Genomic DNA, 19,499 nt, shown 5'->3' with positions numbered 1-19,499 from the left:
GTCCCAAGGCTGAGCAGCATAATATCTCGCTATACTGTCCCCAGGCCGACGCTCTTCGCCGCGTCACACGCTACTTTTTTCTCCCTCGCGCGCGCTTCTTGAGCTCACCTGCGGCCTACCCGCGAGCCTCAGAAACAAGGCGCTACAACAATAAAAAATCATTTAAATAATCCGTGGCGGTGAGCACTCACCTCGTTCTCACAGTGCTGCGTCTTCTTTGCTCTTCTGGCCTCTTTCCTTTTCCACTACATGTGTACATACATAAGTAGCGCTCCGATAAATGTCCACTCGAGACGCGCGATGCCGTAACTATCGCTTGTATCTGTTTGAGCGTCGTCTTCCGAACGGAGGCTCATTAACGCAGCAGCAGTAGCGGCAAGCGAACGCCCATACGCCCGATACGCCGGGCAATTAATTAAACGCGATCTCAGCGGTTCGTTAGCGAGGCACGATCGGGGCCGTGGAAGCAAGCTCTCGTGGCATTATAGCCAGCCAAAATTCATTAGCCAATCTGGCTGAGGCCGGGACGTGGCGCGGCGGAGCGCCCTTCCAGGGGTGAGACGTGGAGAGAGAAAAATGATTGCGGAGAAAAATGAGGGCTAGCTCTCGGCTAAACAATGACACGTTTTTTGCTCTTGGCCCAAACGAAAAGTCCGTTGGATGATTTGCATGGGCCGCGGAGCAGCAAAAAGCGACGACCGAGCAAAAAATTGCGGAAAAAATGCTTCCGAAGAGCTGGGGTGCGAGAGCGTACACAGAAGCGCAAGCACCGGCACAAGCGGCCTGCATTATTTTAATTTCCAAAGACGAAGAGCGTAGCGCGAGGGACGTCGCCAAGGGGTGCTCGCCTATCTCGCTCGCCGAGGCTGATACTGCTGCTTTTTTACATAATCCGAGCAAAGGGTGATTTCCCGTTGAAAAACTCTCTCACACACCGGGGCGCCGCGGCCAGATGCCGAGCAACAAGACGAAGAAGAAGACGCCAAAAAGGCGGGCTCGCGCGCGTCTGCCCATTGCCCGCAGAGCCAGTGGCGCGCGTGGCCGTGGCGCTCCGCGCTGCAGAGGAGTCGGAAGCTCGCCCAGACGCGGGGACCGGCCCGCCGGCCCGCCGGCCCGCCGCGGGACAGTCGCCGTCAACGCGGCCGGCCGAGCTTTCGGCTGGCCTGCTCGCGATCGGCGCGGGAGCGCGTCTAACGGTCGCGCCTAAAGAAACAGCCAGCAGCCAACAGCCGAGCGGAAAGGCTTAGGCAAAAAACGAGATGTCCAGGGAGCGAGAGAAAAAAAGGTCGGAGCGCGTAGACGAGGCGGATGCCGGCGCGCCTCTGGGGAGAGCACGCAGCGAGCGCTATGCAGATGATCGGGAAAGCAGGCGCACAAAGGGCCCATAGTCTCACGCTATTGTGGGCCCCAGGTAAGATAAAAGCGAATGAAGCTGCGAGCACGCGCGCTCGCAAGGGGAGGGACGCGAGCTCAACACCCCACTGCCGCCGGAGCCGCTGATGTCTCTTTAATTTTTATTAATGACGCCGAAATTTGAATTTTCGCATCGGTGATATGGGAACCATTGCGCGGCCCGGCTGAACTCGGCATCCCGGATACGCGGCGTCACCGAATCCGCCGGAGCGAGACGGCCGACGCAACGACTTGGCGGCGGCAGCGCCCCGACGACAGCCATTTTTTCTCCTCTCTTTTGCGCCGCGCGCTCTCGGAGCGCGGCCTGCGTCGGTGCGAGACAGTGAGGCCAGTCAGAAGCGCGCAGATCGCATCAGCCCTGCACGTGCTGCGCATCCGACGAAGAACAGGCTCGGGCACTCATCCGCTCGTTTCGCTCGGTCCCCGGCGAATCGGCGCTGCAGACGAGTGGGACCCGGTGCGCGGCGACGAGACCCGAGGACCGCGCACTCGGCGGAGACGCGCGACCCGGCTGCGCTGCCTCGGGAGGGCGGCGCGCTCGACCAGCACGGCGGCTGGTAAACCGCTCGGAGGCACTGCGCGCCTCCTCGAAGCAAGCGCTCCAAAAAGTAAAATGAAATATCGGGATCGATATTTGACCCGGAAGAAGGAGCTACGCCGCTCGCTCGGCTCCGCTCTGCGCGTGCACGTACGTGTGGCGTGCATGTGGCGCGTACGCGTGCACCTAGCTGCGGAGAGCAGCGCTCCCACAGGAGAGCCGGCCAGCCAGCCGGGGCGCTGGCTGGCGGGGAGGCGGCCGCAGGAGGCAGCGCCGAGCGAGAGAGGACGCTCCGCCGTGCGTAGCTAGCCGCGCTCCGACCGGCGCGCGGCCCGCTGATGGGTCAGTCGCAGTCGCGAGCCTCGAGGTCGACGGCCGACTCGCGATCTGCCCAGCGCCCGTGGGGCCTCTCCGCGCCCTCGCCTCGCTCGGCCGCCGCCGGCTCTGCGCATCGAGAGCCGCGGTTCGGTCGGCGAGCCTCGACGCCTAACGCGTGGCCCTGCTAAGTAGATGCCTCATCGCAGTCTGCGCGTTTGTGCTGCGTTCACGACGACGCAATTGGCATTAAAAGGCTTGTGGCTCGCGCTGCAATCTCCCGCACTCGACACTCGACATTTCATTCGTTCGGTGCCCTCTCAAGTCTCATCAAAGACAGCACACATGCTGCATACTAGCGCCCGACACTGCGCCACGTCGCGACACTCGTGTCCGAGCTTTTTTCGGCTACGGCCAAGCGATACGAGTCAATTGCTCTGATTTGCCGACGCCTCGTCGCCCACGCCGCCTGCATAAATACGAGGTACGAGGCGCGCCAAGTGTAAGGGGGTCGATGGGCTAGGGGGGTAGTCGGTAGGGGCTTCGAGAGCGTCTCTAAAACAGCCCCTTAAAACGGTTTTATGGGGCTGCACGGATCGCGCGAAACGACGTCTAGACGCCAGGGCCGTAAAGTTTGACCTACTCACCCCCGACTCCTTTCAGCCGCGCTCTCGCTCTCTCTCTCTCTCTCTCTCTCTCTCTTTCTCTCCTCTCGCAGTCGCAGCCGCGACTCTCCCTCTTGTTCTCGGCTTCCCCTCAACGACGAACCTGCTGCTGCTCCTCCTCCTCATCTCGCCGCTGCTACCACTACCCACTACTACAACTACCGAGGCTGTTGTCCCCCTTTTTCTTCCTCTCTCGTGCGCGCGCCAACGTTTTTCTGCAGAGCACAAAAGGAAACTTTCCTTCCTGCTGGCGCTCTGGCAATGCATTCATAACTTATTTATCTTTTTCGCGAGCTCGCGAGGGTTTTCTCGGAAAACATTGGCCGACGCGTACTTTGGCTTGATTCGATCGCGTAGGCTGGCGGACGCGGCGTGCGACTCTGGCCGACGAGGGAGCGTGGTAAGTGAGAGCGAAGCTCGCCGAAACCCGCGGCCTGCTGCTGCACTTGACTGTGAGAAACAGCGAGAGCGCGAGCGACATTAGAGGCGACCAAAATACACGCTCACCACGTGTTGCGTCGACGAATCTCGGATCTCGCTGAGCCGTCTGGGCCGCGACTGCAAAGTGGAGCAGAGCAGGCCACATGTTCCGCTGACTGGCTGCTGCCTCGGCGAGCCGCGGAGCACGCGGCAGCGCGGCGACCAGTCCTTGGCGCGGTTTATCGATCTGCCGCGGAGAACGCTCGGCGTGCGTGTACGCGGACGCCTCGAGATCAGCTCGCTGCAAGTTGTGCGCGCGGACGCAGAGGGAGGCAGGTCCGCCGGCAGACGCCTCGCAGACAACGGGGCGAACTGGCTCGCTCGGCTTTATGGATTTCGCGCGGCCGAGTGCGAGGCGCCGTAAAAGGCCGAGCGCCGAGCCGCGACTCGAGGGCTGGCCCGCGTCTCGACTCGCCACCCGCGCCGGCAGAGCTTGTAAAAATGTTACTGCCAATTGTCCGCGGATAGGACGCGCGCTCGCACGCGGCCGGCGTGGACCGAACCAGCTCCCGGCCAGTCGCGGAGCAAAGCTCAGCGCGCGTCCGCTGCCAGGCCAAGGCAGGAGCGCGCGCTGCGCGGCCAACTGTTGAATTTTATCGCCGCGGCTTTTAGGCTCCGCGCCCCACATATTAACACGTGTGCGCACGCGGACGAGAGGCGCGCGGAGAGACGCTAGCAGCGCGGCTCACACGGATAAGCGCACATGTGTCTGCGTCGCTTTGATGGCTCACTCCAGTCCTCCCGTCTGCTCCCCGCGCGGAATAGCCGAGAAGACAGCCGGAGAGAAAAAAGCTCCTCCGCAGGCTTGACAGTATTCTGTGGGAACACATGTGTTGGCCCAGCTCTCCGCTCGCCGCCGTCCCGCGCCCGAAGAGCCCCAAACTGCTCGCATCTCACTGCCGTGCCGCGACACATCGGTTCCTTCGGCCGTCAAGCGTTCGCTCGCAAGAGTCGACGCTTACGATCCATGGCCGCGATCCTCTCTCTCTCTCTCTCTCTCTCTCTCTCTCTCTCTCTCTCTCTCTCTCTCTCTATCTCTCTCTCTCTCTCTCTGTCCGCCTGTTTCATCATCGAAACACGCTCGCCCGTCGGCACTTCTCATCGCCCGCAGCAGTTGCTCGGCTACGCCAGGCGACAAATTGACGCCGATGCATCGTCGTTCGATCCAACAGCCACTTTGCTACTTAGCCGTTTCGCTCGAATCAATCGAGTGGCGTAATGCGAGGCCTAATGGATTAATGCTCGACAACTGGTGCGTAGTCCAGCAATAATGTAATTAGCGGTTTATTAGAGATCGAGCCGCAGCGGCCATCAGGGTCAATTGCTAAATGATGTCAACGCAGTCGACGAGCTATGCGACTCGAGGCAGCGCCGAGCCCAGAGCGCCAAAGCGAGGCGGAGTTGTCCCCGACTTGAGCACATCGGCACGCGAGCGAGCTAATTGAAAAATGAGCCATTGAATTTCACGGACGAACGGCTTCAGGAGTCAGATGTACGCCAGCCAGGCCCTGAGCGCAAGAGAGCAGCGGCAGCGCGGCAGCTTGCAGCTGGCGCGGAGCGGCGAGGCGCTGCTTCCAATCGGCGATAATGGGAGAAAAAGCCGCGTGCCACTGCCACTCTCCGCTGGGGCAGCCAAAGGGCGTCGAGCCGCACTTGACGCTCAGCTGCGCGCCTATCGGAGCCCAGTCGGCGCGGCCTAGCGCTCGCCTCCTTTCACCGCTCGGCGTTGCTCCGAGATCCGCGGAGCAATCCCGCTTCTCTCGGCGGCTGGCGCGCTCGCCACGCAATCGGGCCAATCTGTTGCATGGACAGGCATTCGGCGAGGATGCCAGCCATCGGGCGCGACGTCTCGACCGGACTCGGAAAGGCTGGTTCGGCCGGCGGTGCGTCTGGAGGCGAGCCGGGCGCTCGGACGCCAGCCGCCGCTCCGTGGCCGTGAGCGAGCGCGTCGGCGGCGCTGTGTGCGTGCGCGGGGGCGGCGCGCGGCGGGGCCGGGGGCGAGCTAGACGCCGCGAGGCCGTCGGGGAGAGAGAAAGCAGCGCGCGCGGCGCGAGACGGCACGAGACGGGGCGCCGAGAGGGTGGCTGGGAGGCAGCGAGAAAAAGCGAGCGCCGAAAAAAGCAAGGCTCACAGAAAGGACGCCCGGCGTCGCGGCGCTCTTTGGCTGATCAATACGTCGCTCTCTCCCCCCGAGCGAAGACGCCGAGTCACGCATGTGCATGCGCCCTCGCTATCTCGGCCACGTACGTGCACTCGGCCGCCGCGAGTGCGAGCGAGAGAACAAGTGCAGCGAGCGCGCAAACTCGGATTTCGTATTTTTTTTGCTGCCTGCGCTCCTGCATTTTTTAGCGACTCCCCTCCGGCGCTGCCGGTCCCGGGCCCCCACGCGAGCTCTGCTCGGCTGCTTCTCCGCCTGGCCGCGGCAACTCGAGCTTGCGAACGCGTTACGGGGACAGACACACGTGCACGTACCTGCGCGCTCCCAAGCCTTTCGCGTCTCTCCGTTTTTTCTCCAGGCCAGCGAGCTTTTTCCTGTTCTCTGTTTTTCTCGTGCGCTCACCTACGCTGCTCGGCTAAAGAGCTCCTTGCCCCGCCGCCGCCGCCGCCCCCGCCGCCCCCGCCGCCCCCGCCGACGCCGTCGCCAGGCCCCGCTTGCACTGGCCGTAGCTAGCCGAGCGTCGGCGTCGATGTTCTTTTGCTATCGGCTCCTCTCGCGCCCTCGTCTATCCTTCCTCCTTCCACTTCTCTCTCTCTCTCTCTCTCTCTCTCTCTCTCTCTCTCTCTCTCGCATACGAAAAATATCATACAGCCCTCCCCTCATGCGCACTCTGCAATACAGCGCTGAAAATCCTTCGATTCCTCCTTTTGTTTGAGCAGTGCGCGTTATTATTTTGCTCCGTCCCCCGTCGCTTGTCTCCCTCTCTCGTACCCTTTACATCGCGCCTTTGGCTCTCCCCCCTGCTTCTCTCGCTCGCTCTCTCTCTCTCTCTCTCTCTCTCTCTTTCTCGCTCGCATTCTATCCCCGCGCTTTTTTCTTTGCTTGCTGTATCCATGCTCGGTGCACACCACTGCACAGCCTTGCTACTGCATGCTGGCTTTTTTCCTTTATTTTAATCCCTCTATCTCGGCCTGCTTTTTCGTTTCTTTTGCCTACACGCTCTCCTCCTCTTTTTGCTGGCTCCCTCTCTCTTTCTCTCTCTCTCTCGCTAGCTCGCCAGCAATTTTTACATGACGAGCGCGCTTTCTCCCTCTCTCAGCTCTCCACCGACTACACAGCAGCTACAACTATGTACTCCGAGTACGAGCACTCCGCCTCGCGCCTTTCCATTTTTTATCCAGTTATCGATTCGAGCCTCGGTTCTCTTGCGCCCATTGCTTCACCCCTTTACCCCTTTGCCCCTTCGCTCTTTCGTCTCTTCGCCCTCGACAACGCACACGTACTCTCTCTTTCTCATTTTCGATGAAAACCACTGTAATTGTACTAGCCACTCGCTCGCTGCGGCGCAATCTCGAGCCTCGTGCCTGCACTGCGCGTTTTTGAAACTGCGTACGCGCGCTGGACTCTCTCTCTCTGACTCTCGCTTTCTCAAGATTTTCTCACGCGAGTGGTCGGCCTCTCGACTTGCGCTATAAGAGCCACCTGTAGCACTAGCCAGTGCCTTTGCCGCCAGCGCGGCAGGACGGCGACGAAGAGCGGCGAAGGGCGGCGAAGGGCGACGAAGGGCGGCAAAGGGCGCCTCGGTCAAGCTTCAAGGGAACCTCAAACTTCCTAAATATATACTTACGTCCTTCGCTGCCTCTGCTTCTGCTACTGCTGCTGCTGTTGCTGCTGCTGCTGCTGCTGCTGCCCCCCTCACGCTCAGTAGACACAGAGCAAAATACCCAAATTAAGACTCTGGCCAACAGCCACTTTAAACGCCGCTCGCTTGTTCGCCCCTGCGTTACCCACATTCGCCATCCAATTCCAGATTTGACCCCATTTTCCCCGGAGCCCTGCTCTCCCTGTCGCGCCGACTTGACTCGCAGCCCCTCTCGCCTTCTCGACTCAAAGCTCCATGCGTGTCTCGCTTCTTACACTCCATCGCATCGACCGACCCGCACCTTTTCTTTCAGCCGCCAGCATTATTTCCATTGACAAGCTTTTCCGATAGCTTTGCTCAATTAATCGCGCGCAATCACAAAACTATTTGCCTATTCAACTGTCGCGATTTTTCCGCGTAGCGCGCCATTTCAACCATTTCTCTCTACTCCGCTCTAATTACGCTCGAAATCGAACGTGCCCCCAAAATATTACCGAGCGTTACCCCTCACATGCGCCGCGCGATTGCTCAAGTTTGCGCGTTTATTTTTACGCGTCCCACACTGTACATCCTAATTTCACTAATTAAAAGCTTTTATCGAAGGACTAGAACCAATTTTAAAATAGTTTTACATAATGCAGCACAGGCTGCTTCAAGTGCGAAATTGACCCTATAAGTGTATGCATAATAAAAAAGCAAGCCCAGGAGGAAAGCGAGCTGCGGAAACGAATTAATGGGCCGTTAAGCGCATTCGGCCGAAAGCTCTTATGATAAAATTAGCTACGCTGAAAGAATTGATATTACAAAATTTGTCATAATCCGTAATAAAAATTACTACAAAACATACCTTGACTGCAGCAAAAGTTACTATCTAACATAGTAACATTTAAATGTTGGAACTTTCACTATTTAGAACGTTAATATTTACTATTGATCGCCATATAGTAATTACTACATAAGCAGAATACAAGAGATTACTTCGCTAAATTTACCATCTGCATAGCAATTTTTACTGCTTCGGCAAAATATATTAAAGTATTGAATATCATTTAAATTATTGTAGGTCACATTAATCTAGAAATTCTTCTTTGGAATAGGGCATATACGATTCATCAATACATTACCGTTATTACCTACACACGTATATATTGCGCGTCTTATCTATTTATTAGTTCACAAGTTAACCTATTATACGCAGTTGACCTGTTAGCCGCTTTAAACAGCAAGCATTTTTGCATGCATGATTAAGACTGACTTTTTTTACATAGTCATCAAATATTTATTCCGTCAGTAGTGAGAATTGAACCGCCATCTTCATGTGATCCCTGCAAATTATCAAATTAATAATGTGCAATTGCTACTGCGCAAGTGCTAGGGGACATCAATCTGACCTCAGTAATTTTCGCTATGATCGTTGCAAAAATCGTAATAATTTTTCTTAATTTTTATGATGAACTTTTTAATATCGTCGTACAAAAATTATTATGGTCGTAATAGACATAACTGAAAGTTAAATAAATTTTATAATAATCTAAGTATACGCCAGGGTATATATACTTATACTTATATATATACAGGGTATATACACTTATACTAAATATAATTATATTTAGTAAAGTTTACTAGGATATTAGTAGATTTCATTATAGCGATTCTCTTTATGTACGCCCGAGAATAAATCAGTGCTCATTTCAATAATTATTAGGAATGAGAGAGAGAGAGAGAGAGAGAGAGAGAGAGAGAGAGAGAGATAAGCAAGTGCAACTAGGGATCAAGTTATGTTCGCGTCATTCAACCAATACTAATACGCAAGTGAATGCACCATCGCGCGTATAAGTTAAAGCAATTTGCCTGGCCGACTATGCAGTATATATACATGCCTTATACATCTCATCAGCAGCCTAAAAACTAGACGACTCTTAAGGTCACCGCAGGCTTTAATTTTCTATCTCTCTCTGCCTTTCCCTGTCGTTCGATCCACTTTTCCCTACCCTTTCAAAAGGCATTCTCCTGTCGAAGCTCTGACGACATTGTACCACGCAACCCCTACGAATACTAAGGTCTTCTTTATATATATCTCTCTCACCCTCCTGCTTCCGCAGCTCTCAATCTTCTTATCTTTTACCTTTTTGAATGCGATCGAATAAACAAATGTCACTTGAATAACTTGCTGCCATATAAAAGCAATTGCTTATAGTAGTTCATTTGATTTTTTTATAACTCCAATACTAATTATTAAACCATGTTTTTTTTTTATTTTCAGCAATGCAACCCACACGACAAAGAAAGCGATTATTGGGGAGGCGCGAGGGGAGCTAAGCAAGGATATGAGGTGAGTTATTTTACAAAGTTCAAATGAAGTAATGACCATTTATTTGCTATGGAGCATTTTCTCTACTTGTTGACACTCAGCACTTCTTGTTGCAGGCCAAAATGAATGCCGAACACGGCCAAATGCAGAAAGGTATGTTAATTTTGCTAATAAATCAGATTTTTAAATATATCATTATAAATCTTTTCCTTTCAAATCTATGCATATTTCATTATTTTCTTTATTAAATGATAAATAATCCTTCTTGATCTTACGTTAATAACATTAATATAATGGTAAAGAAAACTCTCGAATTTCTATTATTCGACATCAAAAGTCGCTTAAAAATACAAACTAGAATATTAATTATTTTGTCTTTTTAAATATTTCAAATTATCTGAATCCTGTAATTAACACACATTGGAAAGATTATATACGTATACTACAATTTTTTACCTGAAAAAATTGCTAATCTTAATTTCTATACATCCGGAAAATTTTATAATGATAAACGTTTCCAGTAGTGCGAGTATGGCATGTATAGATGATGCAATTTCTTATACGTCAAAATTATGTCAAATTCAAGCCCGGGATCTAAGCTTGTACAAGGGATTCGTTCAGATAATTACTCAGAGTGTTCACGAAATAAAAACAAGTTATGTCTTTGAATACGACACATATCATGTTGACTGTAAAAAGCTATATACTACTTTTCTGCCACCTCAGTAATCCGCTGTTTCGGGATTCTAAGCCTATAAGATTAAGCCTTGTAACAAAGCTATTATCTTGTTACACTGAAAGCTTCACGAGGTATTGTAGGTTGAAAAGCATTAGACCAAAACTGTCAGTACAAAAAACTAACTTACAATCCCGTGGCAATAAACTAGAAAAGTATGTAAAATTTATTTAATGCAATATTTAATTCAGTCAATTTAGTATTCATCAAAAACATTGCAATTTTTAGAGATCACTGTTCTGACAGAATATTAAAGAATTTCTATTGATGGAGTAAATTTAATGCTAAAAAATCTGTTTTCGCACACTTTTAGATTTCTGGTAATTCTTTTTATTTTTCTCATTGAATATTTTTTTGTCTTGAATTTAAGTTTTTCTTTATTATTTTACGTATTGTCAACTCTTACATATGGTCAATGAAGATCATTTGAAATTATTATTCGCCATAAGTTTCGAGAAGATAAAACTTTTTATGTTTGTTCTGGTGTCTTTGAGTATTCTGTCAATCTGTATAACTTTGTTACTTGATGGGTTTCCATAAATCTTTATACGGATAGGTCAAAGAGTTGTTTCCGATTTTTCGAAGCGGAAACGGTTCATAGTTAGGTGAGAATAGAAAATATAACCATCTAGACATTTAACGAGACTGTACATTAGGAAACATTTGCAAAAAATTAGAAAAAAACCATTGTATTTATTAGTCGTCCAGCTACAAGACTTGATTATTAATTTTTTTGTGAAACATTTCGAATTAGCAAGAATTTTTATTTTGCAAAAAAATCTAAAACGTGTTTAAAAAAAATCTAAAGCTATACACACACACACACACACACACACACACACACACACACACACACACACACACACACACACACACACACACACACACACACACACATTTACACACACAATATGAACCATTGAATGAAATCGTTTTAAAATTGATATGAAATGATAAAATTATTTTATTTACTATTTAAAAAGCCTAAGAACACTACAATATGAAGAGTTCTTACAAAAATATTATTGTTTTCATTTATTAATGTTTTTTTTGTTTTTATTATGTTTTTGTTTTTTTATGATTTTTGTTTATTTAATAATATTACTTGTGTATATTGACGTTTGCGTATAGATGACCAATGGTTATTGTTATTATTACATCAAGAATTATTTTCACGTGGAACGCTGCAGAGGTGTACTAAGTACATGCGCGTATTAGTCTTGGTTTCCTATAATCATTAGCATGTAGACTTACCTTCCCTACCACTTTTGCAATGGTGTTGAGAGGAGAAGTTTTTACACGCATCATGACTAAACCTACAGCTTAAAATGGAATCCGAATTACCGGAATCACGGTAACAACATAATTATAAAATCATAACTTTCTGTATTTAATCAGATCATGAAATTATTTTTAAAATTATGTAAAATAAACCATACGAACACACATACTTCTCAAAGTGAAGTCACAAAAGTTATAAATATAACTTGTACGTTTCCGCGATTTTGAACTTTTCTTGAAATTTCAAGTCAAAAGGACTTATTAGAACAAAGAAATATGGTGTAATTGAATGTAACGAAATTTCGATGTTTCGATGGCCCCTATTACCCACAGAATTGGTGGATTATATTCCTTCGAAAACCTTACTTTTTTTTTACTTAAAAAGACCAACTAGTGTTAAACAGAAATAATTGAAAGTTTATATTATTGATACGTGTTAAAACTGTTCTAATAAAAATATTGCCGTGAAACTTTATATATTTAAAAATATTCAAAATAATATGCTTCACTATTTTTAGCTATTAGTTTTCAAAATCTAAAGTATGCGCCCCACAAAGTCATTGTATAATATTACCTTATTTATGGAAAATATTTTACGCCGTGTGCGATTCTAAACGTCAAAATGAACTAAAAACATTTTTAAGGGCTCATTCTTTTCGATAGGTTTTCTACTATGATATGAGTGGAGCACTTTTTCAATGAATTCATTTTTTACCTTTTAAAATGAGTTTTCTCCAAATTGAGCAAATTTTTTTCATTAAATTACGAAAAATTAATTTTTAAGAAAAATAAATTTATTGAAAAAGTACTCCGCTTATCTCATGTTATAAATCTTAATGAAAATACGCTTTTAGAAAATATTTTCAGTTCATTTTGAAGTCCAGAATCATACAATATATTTTCCGTAAATAAGACTATATGTATCATGACTTTGTGGAGCGCATACTACTAGTTAAAAATATTAAAGCTTATTCGGAGTACTTTGAGGTAAAAAAGTTTTACGGTAATATTTTTATTTTATCATACCAAAAACAAAAGAACTTGTATGTATGCGTGTTTTCATTTTGCTGTTGGAAGATTGAAAGTTATGAAAAGACGACGATATTTCTTGTTTTTGAAGGAAACATACCATCAGTATAGCGGACAACACAAACATTTTTTGACAGTTAATTTTTCATATCAAAGCATATAGCTTACCATTAGGTTTATAAGCTTTCTTACTTAAAATACAAATGTTAGTCTCTAAATTGATATAAACACTTATCATTTGCTTTATTTAGTTATTGATGTTTTTTCTCAATAAACTAAACTATAGCGTAATTTAGTCAACTTGGTAAATTGAAATTCTCTTTTTGCTGTTTCAACGCATTCAATACTGTGGGTGGAATGAAAAATGAAATTAACCAAATGCTCCATTTATTCATATGGTGATTCACTTATAAAAAATGTTAACGAGTTTTATATCGCATGAAGTAACATAATTCGAAGGATCTGATTTGTTTGATGAGATGAAAATATTAACATCGGCGTACATAGTCATTTATAGCGTTTGCGAAAACGGTCTGTTTTAGTCGAAATGAACTAGTATTATTATCCGGATGTAGGATATGTAGATAAATTCGGAATTAGGATATGAACTTCAAGTTTTGTCAGTCGGTTAGTTTATTTTATGTTGCCTTGATTGATTATACAAACAATCGTACCCCTTTTATCTAATCTCCAGAATGGATCAAATTATCCCGTAGACGTACATGAATATAGATCAAAGAAGCATAAATGCAAGTTGCCTAATTTTTGGGTCGCATAACCAGATAAGAACACGAAACTTTTGAATTTTATGAATAATGTTTTCCCCAAAATACAAAAGTAGAATGAAAATTAATTAGATGATAAGTTAGTTGTGGTAAAAAAAATGGTATAAAAAACACAGTGATCATGTGAACTAAGGGCACAGATATTAAAAACATTATCAACTGCAAACGAGAACGGAAAAGTTAGGCGTGGAGGTTTAATAAATCTACGAAAGATAAAAAAGAGTATAAGAGCTAGGATAAGCAGTGCGAATGCAGTAGAAGGTTCAGAAGTAATAGTAATAGTATAGCAGCAGTAGCCGGCGTGCAACGTATAGCGCAGCAAAGTGACTTGTCAACGGCGCGCGCAAACCGGTTGTCGCTTTGCATTTGTGACGTAAGATAGCCGAGATCTGAGGCGAGAGCGAGCGAGAGCGCGCAGGGAAGTGGCGATGCATTGACTGCCAAGTCGTTCTACTTGAAACGGCGAGTGAATAAGCGAGCGCCAACAAATCACGCACGACGAGTACCTTCGACTGCTATTGCTCGAGCACATTCTAATGCGCGCGATCGGAGGAATAATTGAAATACCCTTAAAACAGCAGCAGCAGCCAGGGTAGCCGACGAATTGTTGCGCGCGAAAAGACCTAATGCATCATCGATAGATCGCGGCTTACGGGTTTCGCTGTACGGACGAGTTGCTTCATTTAGAAAGTATCGCGCCGGCCTAGCTGTTGGATAACCGATAGTTTTCATTTTATAAAAGGCAAAAACGTGTTTCCTCTAAAAAAAGCAGTTATTCAATGTCAATGTCTTATTCTCGCATGTACTACTTGCCATTGACTAACCTGAAACGACGAGACGATAAAAAATCCTATCTTGCGCGCGTGCGTGTGAGTGCACGCGCGCGCGCGGGATTCCTATTTTTTCGGCGTGGCGATCAGTGCAAGTTATTTGTCATTTGTCGCTGTTGTCGACCAGAGTAGCTCGAATAGATGGCAAAAGAGAGCTGGCACGGGGGGAAAGCCAAGTTGCGCAAGAAGTATTTAGAGACGGAAATGAATTGTAAGTATCGTTAACGGGCCTAACCGGCACTTGTTACTTCGCACGGACCTCTTTCATTGCTTTTTGTTGAGCGTCGAGACACTCGTACTATCGACTGTCGTTCACAGAATACACAGAAGCAAGGCATGTTCGACCTCGATCGCATTTGCGTGCGGGCGTTGGCCGAGGCAGCAGCAGGCTAACCGCGCGAGATGACGCTGCTACCCGTAGTCATTTGTGAGTTTGCGACCCTCCTCGCGAACCTTGTTCATTCTTATGTCTTTTAATGCGGAAAAACCAATTCTTGAGGTTTCGCAGCTAAAACCCCGCAGTACGTCTTGTATCATTTATCGCTCAACAAAACTTTTTTTTCGCGAATAATAATTACAACAGTATGTGCGTAATGGTCAAAAAAAATTTACAAGATCCTTTTTTTCACTCGGCCGATCGTAACTCGTTTTGTATTAAAGCTATTTCGACTTCTAATGACTCATTTGAAGTGAATATACTTGTCACTTCAAAGTGAGATATCATACGATTTATTTCATTGCTTTGGGATTGTCGATATTCATTGTTTGCGAGCTTCTTACGTAACGATCACTTAAAAATATTGAAAAATAGGTTTTGCGCGCAAAATCGCCCTCCCGGTGCATAAGCTTTCAAATGGCCCGCGTTCTGTAAACTAAATTCGACATACGTTTATGATTTTAACACATAACTTCATTATTTATCTATTGTTTTGTTGGTTTTTCCAATTTTTATTGTAACTCGATGACTTCAAATTTTTGTAAAGCAATCAGCTAATTTTACTAGATTGTTGAGTGATGTGCATAAACGGTTCATAAACAACGAATATTTTTCGATGGAAATTTTGACTTTTAACTGCTATAAAACGGTTAAAAAGCAATGTAATTAGTTGTATGACATTACATTTTGCAAAATTTGTTGGTTTATTAGCACGCACTTTTAGTTCTAATTATTACTTTATCAAAATTAAAATCAGAAATGTTCGTTATAAAATTTGTTCCTGATATATGTGATGAATAACCGCGTAGATTTATTGAGCCATAAATTATACGCATTTCAACAATGAAATTGTTAATAACAAATGAAGTGACGAGTTTTCGGCCGTTAAATCTCGAAAAATCAATTATTGACTTCGAAAGACATAAGAATCAACAAAGAATCGAGGGGGGGGGGGGGGCGGTCGCAAGTGTTTACGGGAACCCCTGTCAGCGTACGGACTAGTACGTACTCGGATCGATCGGGAGGAGAGTTAGCGAGTGGGCGCCGTTGGCAGAATCAGCACGGTCCTTGAAAGTGGTTGATTTGTCGTTGTTTCGGCGGTCGGGTGATGTGGCATTAGGCGAAAAGATGGATTAAGGTCTAGGTGCCCTGGCCGCGGCGGAAAAGCTCCGCCGGTGTTGCTGTCGACGGCACATTTGGCTGCGGATGATTGAGACTCGGGACGGTAATTAAAGTGCGTATACGTGCCGCGATGTGAATGGTCTCGATCGGGAGTTTGAGGAGATTCTCGAAAAGCCATCAGTCCGAAAAATCTTTCATCTCCCTGCTGAGCGGCTCTCATTAAGTAGCTCTCATTTTTAAAAGTCGGTTCTCCCTTCCTCCTCCCTTCTCTCTCTCTCACTCTCTCTCTCTCTCTCTCTCTCTCTCTCTGTAATTTCCGGTCGCACGATAGAGCGAGAGCGGCACGTGAGCTGAGTAGCTCTCAAGCGAGGATCGCCGCGCGGCTGTGGAGCTGGGAGCGCGCTTCGGCAAAGTGATTTTTTCCACATATATAGCCGCGCGCGCACACGCGCATGGCGCAGGCCTCGCTCTAATGAAAGACACTCGAACGTGACGAGACAAAGAGGAAAGCTGGGCATTGATGTTTCGTCACCTGATGGATATGCTCTCACAATGATAATTATCAGTTGGACCGAATGAGCTGTAGTTACTTTGCGTCGCCGTCAAGTCACAGCCAGGTTGCTACTATACCTCGGTCATCGGCTCCGATGATCTTCGCGTCTTGATTGGCCTCGTCCATCAAGCGAGCACTGGCTCCCGGGCAGAGTCGCAGTCCAAACCGTTCATCCCTGTTCATCCCTTCGGAATTGTTTTGGGTAGGCAGGTTACGCACGCTGCTCGGAGTGATTGTCGCAGGTGCTTTCGGAGCTGTCTCGACGATGTGCACTATCCAGCGATGGCGACTAATGAATAATATTGACTAATGAGAAACGCGAGGATATTGCGCAGGGGCTGAGCGCGCAACGCTGAAGAATTTAAACGGCTAGCTAGGCGCGCACCGAACCGCTTTCTCGATAATAACTGCATGAAAAAATGGCTTCGGCAGACTTGGCAGACTGTCGGGAATACCGATGAAAATCCCCTGCAACGGACTAAAAATAGGCGGGCGAGCGGTAGCGCGATCAAGTGGACAGCGGACAAGACAGAAAGCATTTAAGGAAGGACGGTTGAGAGACCTGTCCGATCTACGTCGTCGATTCGGTCTTCTTCTGTTTGTTATTTGTCCGCGATGCTACCGAGCCGACGAGACGGCACTGGCCGGCCGTGGACGGCGTGGGGCAGGGAAGGAATGCGCGTCGCGCGGGAACGCCAGGAAGGCTAGATCCAACTGGATTTTTCGGCGTTTTTGCCGAGCACGCGCCCAGCTTTACTGCCAATTAAAAGTGCTCGCGGATTCTGCGGCGCCGACGGCGGCGTGTTTGACAGCGGGGCGAGAGCTCCGCGAAGACTGACCCCCGACCGCGTCACGTCGCGTCGCGTCGCGTCGCGTCGCATCGCGTCGCGTCGCTCACAGCCGCCGCACGACCGATCCGCCAAAGATGTGTATGCTACTTTTTGCGCGGCCCTCCTCATTTTCGATCATCGATCGCGGAGCACGCGCGACCCTGAGCGCCCGACTGGGGCGACCACGCCAGCTGAAAAATGTAAGATTATCAGTTTGGCTGCGGCATAAATCAGCAGCAATGCCCAGCAGTCCAATTAAAGATAGGCGCGAGTGTTTGGCCGCTGGCACTGGGAATGCAGGCAGTCGTCGAGGGGCTGACGATGACTGACCGATGGCCGGCTGCGGCGAGTTTTTGCCGACGACGATTTAGGGCCGCGAGCGCTAAGTCGACGAGCGCGCGCCGACCACTCATTATTCAGCAGCGAGACTCGCGGAGGACGTGCGCCGAATGCCTCCGGTCTGCAGCATCTCATTACTAATCGCGGCGAATCGTTCGACAGGCCCGAACCTGGCACAGACCTATGGCCGCGCGAGCGCTCGAGCCGGCCGCGAGGGTCCGCCCAACCGAAAACCGATCGCACCACTCCCACGAGTGCAACGCGCCTCCCCCGAGCGCGACTCGGGGCGAGATCCGCGCGGCGAACTGCAATTACGGAAGATCCGCGGAGATAAGGCTAGTTAGCCGCGGCGAGACATGTATATGCGCTGGCGCGCAGCCATAACAGGCAGCCAGCGGACGGGGAAGGCGTGCGCGCGGCTACTTAGGCAGTGCTCGCGGATGGTGGCGGCCTGGCCGCTCTAGCCGCGCCGCGGCCAGTTTTTGCGGGCCGTCGGCGGCGCGCGCTTGCGGGGAATGGAGCGCGCCGCGCCGCGGGAACGATGGCTGCCGCGATAACAGTCGCCCAAGAGGCCGCTCTGCCGGCAGCCAGCGACAAGTAGCGGCGCAGTGACGCACTGCAAGAACATTGCTCGAGCCCTACAATGCTAATAGTCGCCGGGTTCCCACGACGCGCTCGCGCTTGATATCCAGATACCGGGGCAGCGGCATCGGCGGCGAGCGCGCTGTCTGCGCTGCATCCGCTGCTCGCGCTCGCGCGCCAATTATCGCCGCGAGCGGGCAAAAAGCGCCGATTCGGCGTTCGACGGGCAGCCGCTTATCGCGCGCTCGCTCTCCGCCCGACTCCGGCGCGCCCAGCGGCGAGGACGAGCCACGCTTGGCCGCCGCGGCCGGCCGCGCGCACCACGCACCGGTTTATTAGCATAGGCAGCCGCCTAGGCAGGCCTCATCTCTCGCTTTCGCAATCGGCTGGCGCACATTCAGTGCAGCAATGGAGGATCGACAAATGTGTCAGTGGATAATAATAAATGAGCGTGCACGCTGGCAAGGTGAGTTGGCCAACTGTCGCGAGTGCGCTGCGCCATTAGAGAAGCTGACGTCCGTAGCGGCGCGCGCAGAAAAACAAGGAAGCAACAGTCGCGGCGCTGATAGAATGACACTTGTTAGCGACACTTTTTTCGCCAGCCCGCTGGCGTCGCGCCGGGCCGAGGCTCGCGCGCACTGCTGTGCCCGCTTAGGCGATTTTCCAGCTTCGACGCTGTGCGCTGTGAGAGTCGACTCTCTCGAATCGCGCCCGCGCGCAATATCGCCCGGCTACATCAGAATGCTACGGAGCACTTGCTGCTGCGAAAGATTGAAAGGTAGTAAAAAGGCGCAAGACGGCGAGAGAGAGAGAGTCGCCGCGCGCGAGCGCGAAAGGTCACACACCGCTGATTTTCAATGAGAAACACTCGAGCGCTCGTTAATTGCGTGCGCGCTGCAGCCAGCCTATAAGTATATGGCTGCCGCGAAAATATGCTGAGCAGAGCCGAGCACTGCGTGGCGCAAGACACCGCTACCTGCGGCCTATAGCTGACGAATCTCGCGAGGCGATAAACATTCGCAAGGACGCGTGCAGTAGTAGTAAGCGGCGCCGGCAACGAGTCGACGAGCGCTCCGAGTGCCGTCGCTTCGACGCATCGTTCGACTATATTTCGCTTTACGACCGAGCGACCCTAATCATTTTCGCTCAACACTCCGATCGAGTTCATACTGTTAGCAAGCCAGCAATTATACGCTGTCGATTCGAAAACCCATGCACAACAAACTCCACTTAACAACTGCACTTTCCCGAGCTACGATGATGGTTGTCCAACGATGTTGCAAACTGGCGTCGTAAATCAGGAGCTTTATCCGATATCTTGCCCGACCAAATTTAACGATTTTCCACCGTGAATGTCCGACACTTTGCAAATAATATCATTTTTTTCCATTTTAATTCAACGATAATCACGTCAGTTCAATCATTCAAACATCGGAAGAAAGCTTTTGACTACG

At 49.2% G+C, this 19,499-nt stretch overlaps 1 protein-coding gene across 7 annotated transcripts in view; it reads left to right on the top strand.

Moving 5' to 3' along the window:
* LOC131669207 (vacuolar protein sorting-associated protein 11 homolog) overlaps positions 1-19,499 on the top strand; it is a 215,219-nt gene that overhangs the window by 133,707 nt on the left and 62,013 nt on the right. For 6 of the 7 annotated variants that reach the window (XM_058943934.1, XM_058943936.1, XM_058943937.1 and 3 more), the window contains exons 3-4: positions 9,475-9,543; positions 9,624-9,675. In XM_058943934.1, coding sequence (XP_058799917.1) covers positions 9,475-9,543; positions 9,624-9,675 — 121 coding nt within the window. The remainder of the gene's footprint in view (positions 1-9,474; positions 9,544-9,623; positions 9,676-19,499) is intronic. The other variant, XM_058943935.1, reaches the window with a different exon arrangement.

Source organism: Phymastichus coffea, unplaced genomic scaffold (assembly GCF_024137745.1).
Source record: "Phymastichus coffea isolate CEN01 unplaced genomic scaffold, Cenicafe_Pcof_1.1 PCOF00088, whole genome shotgun sequence".
In the NCBI taxonomy this organism is placed as follows: Eukaryota; Metazoa; Arthropoda; class Insecta; order Hymenoptera; family Eulophidae; genus Phymastichus; species Phymastichus coffea.
Note: the sequence above shows the minus strand (reverse complement) of the source record. Positions and strands in the feature narration are given on the sequence as shown.